The sequence below is a fragment of the Apium graveolens genome, chromosome 7 (genome assembly GCF_009905375.1).
Source record: "Apium graveolens cultivar Ventura chromosome 7, ASM990537v1, whole genome shotgun sequence".
In the NCBI taxonomy this organism is placed as follows: Eukaryota; Viridiplantae; Streptophyta; class Magnoliopsida; order Apiales; family Apiaceae; genus Apium; species Apium graveolens.
The window spans coordinates 150,846,262-150,854,238 of NC_133653.1; the positions used below are offsets into that span (position 1 = coordinate 150,846,262).

The window sequence follows — 7,977 nt, forward strand, 5'->3', positions numbered from 1 at the left end:
AAAAAATTCAAACGTACTATTCAATTACTACAATCAGGGAGTGGGTTATGTGTATATTAGGTTAGTTTCTAAAATGGGTTATAATTAATTTAAATGTGAAAGACCCAGTGTTATGTGTATAATATAAAGTTTTATGTGTAAAAAAATAAAATGGATCACGGGTCATGGATAAATTTATGGTTAAATCTTATATGAGCAATATTAGCCTTTAAGTTTATATAGATTTGATCAATTTTAATGTTTGAGAAATCTAACTGTCAGTATCAAATATAAATAAAATATCTAACAATAAACAGAATATTCCATATGTGAAATACCCAAGCATGAGCGAATTATCATCTTATATAAATTGAAATTCTCAACGAACGATCGGGTATTCAAACAGTTAAAATTAGTCATTTTTGACCGAATAGTTATATTTGCTAGTTTTATTTTAAAAAATGTTTTTTTTTGTTAAAAAGAGGTAATGGGTAAAGTAGAAACCCACTAACCCATGAACAGAAGAGTCCAATCACAAACAACCCCAATAATCTAATCAATCAAGATCAAGTTGTGTGTATCCATGTTATATGCATCCAATTCCCCAGGCCGCCAGGGCAGGGCATAGTAAAAACAGAGACAATATCGAAGAGTAAAAAAAGTGACCAAGGCAAAATCACAATCACATGGAGGGTAGATGCACTTGTGTATTCGTTCCCAGTGCGCACATCTCCTTTTCCTAATTGTATTGCTGCGCGCTCCTCTCCTCTCTCTTTCTCCTAATCTCCTCCGCCCCTCTGATTCAACCTCTTCTCCGATCATCGTAGATTCAAGTATGTCTAAATCCAAAGTGTACACGGATATCAATGTTGTCAGGCCCAGAGATTACTGGGATTACGAATCATTTGCTCTTCACTGGGGGTATCTTTCTACTTCCTGCTCCTGATTATGCGATTTATTTGTTGTTTTTTTTTTCTTTACTTACTGTTCTTGTGGATATTAACACTGATTCAGCTAGCTATACCTAATTAATTGCTTCTTTTCTAATTATTTTATTATGTACAGCTTACAAACAATTTACCAGTTTTTTTTAGGTGCAGGAAGTGCAAAACAATTGTTCTCGTGAAATCTGTTCTAGTAGTAAAGCTAAATTTATGTATATGATCATGTTCCACTGAAAGATAGCTACTGAATTAGAGCAACTCCAACAGAATCATAGTTCATTCCTTCAAATTTTATACAAAAATATTGGATCTTAGGATGTAGATAGATATTTGAAATTTTGAACTCCGAAAATGTTACTTGTACTCTTTCCTTATTCCGTATTATAATATCAAAAGTATGTTTAATCATTAAAAAATACACTACACAATGGAGAGAGAAAGCGAGTGTTGTAATATTTTATCATGAAATTTAAGTTCGAAGATGCTTAGGATGAGGGGACGTTTACTTATAAATGAAAGAAGAAGCAAGCATACTAGTGATATATAGAAAAACTAGAGATTATTGGAGCTTATTTTTTTACCTTCAATCCTTAAATTTTAACTCAGGAGCACAAATAACTAACAATTTGTCGGAGTTGCTCTTTTAACTGTTTTTCTCCTATTGTATATGCACATATTCTGTATTCAGTATCACGTTAAACACCCTTTTTTGCACTGTATACAAAATAGTGCAATACAATTGTTCTCACGAATTCTCTTCTTACTATAGAGCTCAAGCATATGCATGTGTGTGTGATCATGTTCAACTAAAAATTATCTTCTAATGCATAGAATTAGAAATTTATATATTGTAAACTAATAGCTCGATATACTAATCATGAGTTAACAGTACTACAAATCACTTGGTGTTGTGTGGAATTTGGATCATGGGATGACAACTTGTTTAATCGAATGGGATTGAGATGCTAATACACTTTTGGTTTAGAACCTCATTTACGTTACCGTTGCCGTTAACCGGATCGGAATCCCATGATCCTAGCAATCCCATAGTTTTTTAATTTTTTATGTTTTCACTTGAGTATAATCGTTATATATTTGTGTACATGTATGATTTTAAAAACATATATAATATTTCACAGATTATCTTTCCTTGTTTCTTCATGTTCTGATGTAGTTTTTACGAATAATCTAGCTTTATATGCCTGCTCCAACCCTCTTTCTGATTTTTGCAGTGATCAGGATGATTACGAAGTAGTTCGGAAAGTTGGAAGGGGAAAATATAGCGAAGTCTTTGAAGGGATCAATGTCAACAATAAAGAGAAATGCATCATTAAGATTCTCAAGCCTGTAAAGAAAAAGAAGGTATTGGTTTAAATTCTAGTACTTAGAGTTTCAATATAAGAAGATAAGTTGACTGATAGAACATCTTTAATATATTGGAAGTTAGTTGGGTTTATAGCTGCTATAACTAGAAACAGTATCAATGATATTTCTTATATTATATGGATGACTATCAGAAACCATTCAACATATTATCTGGTCTTTCTTAGTGCCATATATAAATCGGATACAATAGTGTACTTGGTGCCACTTTTTTCTGTTCTACAATAATACAAGTATGGAATACTTGGTCCACTTTGTTCTATTCTACAGTATACATATACGAAATACTTGGTTTAACTGTATCTCGAAGAATTAAATTATTGAAAACATACTTATCAGTATCATCGTGTACTGAATAATTGCAGATAAAGAGAGAGATTAAAATACTACAGAACCTTTGCGGCGGGCCTAATATTGTCAAACTCCTCGATATAGTCAGAGATCAGCACTCAAAAACTCCTAGCTTGGTGTTTGAGTATGTGAATAGTACAGATTTCAAAGTTTTGTACCCAACATTGACAGATTATGACATTCGTTATTACATTTATGAGCTACTCAAGGTAAGTCATTTAATTGCAATACTACAGATTGTGTTTCTTTTTCTGATAGTTCTTTTTTTTTAACTTTCCTCCTTTTTTTGCTAAGCACGTTCCTCCTTTTTGTTGCTTCCCAACTTATTTTTATATGTTTTCGGAATTTTCTGGTCATTTTCTCTTGCGATTTTCATTCCCTCTGTTTATATTTTGAAACATGAAGGAAAAACATTGGAGAAACTAACATTTCTAATGAGAAATAAACGAATAATAAATCAAGGATAAGAAAATATCTTGCAAAGGAAAAAAAGTTGTTTATTAGAAAAGAATTTTTTTTTCCCAAAATGTACAGTCAACTTATGTACACGCACAAAAAGCAAACTGCATCTTATGTGGTTTGAGGCTATAAATCTCGGTGAGCTGAAGTCAAATTAAATTGCTTACTGTCCGCCCTAGGGATGGCAAAATTTTCTGAACCGACAGATATCCGACCGAATCGACCCGAATGGTTTATACCGAATCCGGTTTTTTACGGTTTGATTACGGGTTTGGTTTTTATTTCTCAAAACCGATTGAAGGGTTTGGTTTTTAGGCCAACTGAACCAAAATCCGACCCGGATACCGAAACCCGATTCGAACCAAACCAAACAGAAACTCGACCGGACCCGATATATTAAATTTAATATACTTTCATTATATATTTATATAATATATTTATATAATTGAGAAATAATCATATAATAATTCAATTTAACTGAGTGACTAAATATAAAACAATTCGAAGGGATTAAGAGTTGGTTAGATATTTGATGAAAGAGATGTACTGATTTGAAATTACACACACGCAAAATGAGAAAGATAAACGATTAAAGAGATTAAGTATGATTAATAAGCAACTCAGTATTACTAAAGTATCTGATGTAATTGCTAAATTTAATCATTTGTATTTTATTATGCTTGCAACAATTTGAGGATATTTTAATTTTCCAACAAAAGACTTGTCAATGATGTTTTTTTTTTATCTTCTATATAATTTTCGGATTTCGGTTCAAACCCGAATCAAATCGAAAACTGGTGGTTCGGGTTTGGTTTTCAATTTTTGGATTTCATTCGGTTGGTTTGGTTTTGATAAAAATTACTATTTGATATGGTATTGTTTTTTGTCAAACCCGAACCAAACCGACCGGTTGTCATCCCTATTTATCCATTTGCACAATAATCGGGAACTGACTAAACTAATGTTCGGCAAGAACAGGCTCTAGATTTCTGTCATTCACAAGGCATAATGCACAGAGATGTCAAGCCTCACAACGTGATGATAGACCATGAGTTGCGAAAGCTCCGCTTGATAGATTGGGGTCTTGCTGAATTTTACCATCCTGGTAAAGAATATAACGTTCGTGTAGCTTCAAGGTAAAAATTCATATAGAATTGTCAATTTTATAACTATTTTGTGGCATATGTTTTAAAAAAATGGCTTATTTTGTTTTTTGGTAGAGGGTTAACCTTAAATTTTCATTTCTACACAACAAGACTATAATTTTCAAATAAAACTAGGAAAATTTTCAACGGTACGCCCACTGGAGCATGAATCATCATTTCATGTATGTTGTTTGAAGTTCATAATATTTATAGATTATGTTGATAGGCTAATTTAATTCTTCAAGTTTACATTAATCATTAAAAGAATATAATTTGTATTTTGGACATAGTAAACACTTCTATTATTCCTTGCAAAGACTTAGAACATTATAATATTAATTCTCTTATCGCTGCCAGCTAATGCTTCAATCAAAAAGTTGAGTTTGTCTAAGATCTTTGATGAGGAAAGTTCTTTTCTTGAGGGAAGTCTTTGATGAGGACATTATGTAGCTTTTCAAGAGGAAAATATTTGTTAAGCCCGCATTTGTATTTTAAGGGAAGAATGTTTACATTTTTTGTAAATGATTCAAATCACAAGTTTCCATCGAGCAACAAAAACTTCAAAAACAAGACCTAGAAAGAGCATTTTTATCAAAAATAAGGATAAGGCTGATGATATATCTTCCCCAGGCCTGCTGTGCAGGAGCTTTTTGCTTTGGGTACAACCTTTTAACTATTAAATTAATATCTCTGTTAATTTAGGTACTTTAAGGGGCCTGAACTTCTTGTTGATTTGCAAGATTACGATTACTCTTTGGATATGTGGAGCCTTGGCTGCATGTTTGCTGGAATGGTGAGAAGTGCATAATATATACGTTTAAGTTCAGTTGGATTCTTTTCCTTATAATCGAACTTATTCAAATTGCTGTGCAGTTTATTCCTTTCTTTATATTGACAATCTAATGATTTCCCAATTTTAAAAATGTGCAATGTTCTATATGCAGATATTTCGCAAGGAACCTTTCTTCTATGGTCATGATAACCATGATCAGCTTGTTAAAATTGCCAGGGTAAAAATTCTGGACTTTGATGAAATAATTATTTGGTTACCTATTTAATTATTAATTGGTGCAATATGTAGTTCTATGAAATTTTTCTTATCCGGTAACCTATTTGTTGTTTATTTATCTCATAAAGTGCTAGCCATATTGAGTACTAATATAAGATATTTTTATGATGCTAGTTAATGCTTCCTCCTTACTCCTCCTGCTCTTTTATTACAGCAGATTTTAAGTCTGACCAGCACTTGGCTTATGTGCTAGTGGTCATTACATAAAAAGTTAAATACTTTTAAAAGAAAACCTGTAATAAGTCTATCATATTAATTCTAGTATTCTACTATGTGTAAAGATTATGAAAGAACAGTAAAGATCATACACTACATTTGTGAATCAGGTTTGGGCTTCAGGCACTATAGTTTTACCCATCATTTTTTCGCAGTTGCAGAATTTCAAATTTTTTACATTCTTTGATGAAATAAGTTGCTGCTTTTTCTTTGACCTTTTATAGCAGTATCTTTCAAATGTCACTAACCTTCAGAGTTTAGCATGTCTGTAGTTACCTTGTGTTGATTTACTATTGATTAAACTCTTGAAGCAACTGCAACACCATTTTATTAGCTTCGTTGCTCTTAGACTGCCGGGGGTAATACTTGTTTGACATTCAAGCCATGTGTTTTAGAGTTCAGCAGCGGCATGCTAGTTCAATTTTTGTTTTTTCATTTATTACAACTATAGTGTTAAGATACAAAGTGAGCTCAGGCAGGAATTTATATAGGCTTTTTTGCTCCTTGAGAACATTAGATTATTTTTAATTCTCATCTATATTACTCTTTTGGAAGACTTGCTCTTAATTTAATGGTTATCCTTAACAGCTATTGATATCATACCACAATTTCAGGTGCTTGGAACTGACGAATTAAACGCGTATCTAAATAAGTATCATCTTGAACTTGATCCTCAACTTGATGCTCTTGTTGGGAGGTACTTTTAGATTCAAGTTCTATTGACATATGCTTTCTGAAGTTAACCAAATCCACCAGGCATCATGGGAGAAATGATGTTTTGTTTTTTGATAGGTATGTATATTGAATTGCTTTTCGCTGTTACAGGCATAGTAGAAAACCCTGGTCCAAATTCATTAATGCTGATAATCAGCATCTAGTATCTCCAGAGGTAATGTATACTTTGTGCAAGTGAATGTTTCAGGATGTTTGGCTTATATCCAGAATGTGATCTTTTTAGTGTTTTAATTCTTTTGTGGTATGTTGCATGCAGGCTATTGATTTTCTTGACAGGCTCCTTCGCTATGATCATCAGGACAGGGTCACAGCAAAAGAAGCAATGGTAATTTATGTGTTTCTGGATGCCTACTTTTTTCTGTTTACGCCGAACCACTTTGAGGCCTTCACCTTTCTTTGTTCTATTTCTATATATTTTAGAAATAGTTATAACCTCATGTACGTTTTGATTTAAGTATTGTGAAGTCCTGAAAATAATTGGGAAAGAAACCCAAGATTTAAAATTAAAACTTGCTACTTGTCTCTCATAAGGGTAAATTGAGCATCCTCATTTTGTTGGAAGTCTGTATCATGCACAATATTTTTTTTTTGCTAATTAATTACACAATATTTATCTTCCCCTTGTGTATTTTTGGTAAGCTATATGTAGCCTGATAACCTAATCTGGCTCCGAGGTAAATTTAAGCCATAGACTTTAGACACAAATATATATCCACTTTATGGATTTGATTTAAAACTTCTTATTAAGTTTCTGGAATGTAATTTACTACAAATGAATCATTAAGCATCATGCTACAGATACATTGAGAAATTCCAGTCTGGCCTTGAAAGATGGTTGAATTTGTGTCTTAGAGCTTCCCATGTGACAGTTGTGTAAGAAAAATAAAGTTGGGTCAAGAGTGGAAAAAACATCATGCAGTTGTAGTGTTTGGAGGATAGGTCCTGCTTCCCATGTGAGCAGGTGTAAAAACAAAATAATGTTTGCTCAAAAGTGGGGTAAAAAGATCATGGTAGTATTAACATAGATTTTGTTGGGAGAGGTCTTGTGGTAACACTTGAATGCACTGAGCTAGGTTTATAAAATGAGGCAGTTTTTTAAAAAAATATACATAATCCCCTTGTATGCATTCTTATACTATGTTGCAGAGATGATGATACTTAAGTTTTAGTCACTTTGGTTTTTCTAATGCTGGGATTTTATGTACGTAGGGTCATACATATTTCTTGCAAGTGAGGGCAGCAGAGAATAGCAGGACGAGAGCACTGTAGCTTGTATTGGTAAAGCATGCTTTACATTCTTGTAACATTTGTAGCCTAAATTTCAATGTACATGCTAATGCATGCATTTGTATTGATGCTAGTTTTTTGTGTAAGAATATGATTTGCATATTTCTTTTTTCCTTTGCCTGCCAATATGTTCCGCATATTTTGGTCATCACTCATCAAGCTTAAGCTGATTATACATGTTGAATTTATCTGCTAGTGTAATGTGTGCGTTATGGCAGTATGATATATATTTTTATCTATGACAAGTGGTTCCCCTTTGAATTGAAACAATCCTATTTTCTTTTTGGTCCACAATTTGACAAAACTTAAAAAATCAAGGTCTTGAAAGGACAAGTAAATAGCATTTTAGGTTGCATACCTAATATTTGCGTGTCAAATTCTGATAATAGTCTCTTCTGTAGCTTGTAGT

General features: G+C 32.6%; 1 protein-coding gene across 2 annotated transcripts; it reads left to right on the top strand.

Moving 5' to 3' along the window:
• Positions 1 to 559: 559 nt before the first annotated feature.
• Positions 560 to 7,769, top strand: LOC141671478 (casein kinase II subunit alpha-2-like). 2 transcript variants are annotated; one of them, XM_074477752.1, is made up of 10 exons: positions 567 to 900; positions 2,156 to 2,285; positions 2,672 to 2,866; positions 4,095 to 4,252; positions 4,964 to 5,054; positions 5,206 to 5,271; positions 6,161 to 6,243; positions 6,372 to 6,435; positions 6,538 to 6,606; positions 7,491 to 7,769. In XM_074477752.1, the coding sequence occupies exons 1-10, from the start codon at positions 677 to 679 to the stop codon at positions 7,548 to 7,550; spliced, it is 1,140 nt and encodes a 379-aa protein (XP_074333853.1). In that variant the 5' UTR covers positions 567 to 676; the 3' UTR covers positions 7,551 to 7,769. The 2 variants fall into 2 exon arrangements, 1 of the variants encoding a protein (XP_074333853.1); XR_012555146.1 differs by lacking the exon at positions 7,491 to 7,769 and having other exon boundaries at positions 560 to 900; positions 6,339 to 6,435; positions 6,538 to 6,563.
• The last annotated feature ends 208 nt before the right edge of the window (positions 7,770 to 7,977 follow it).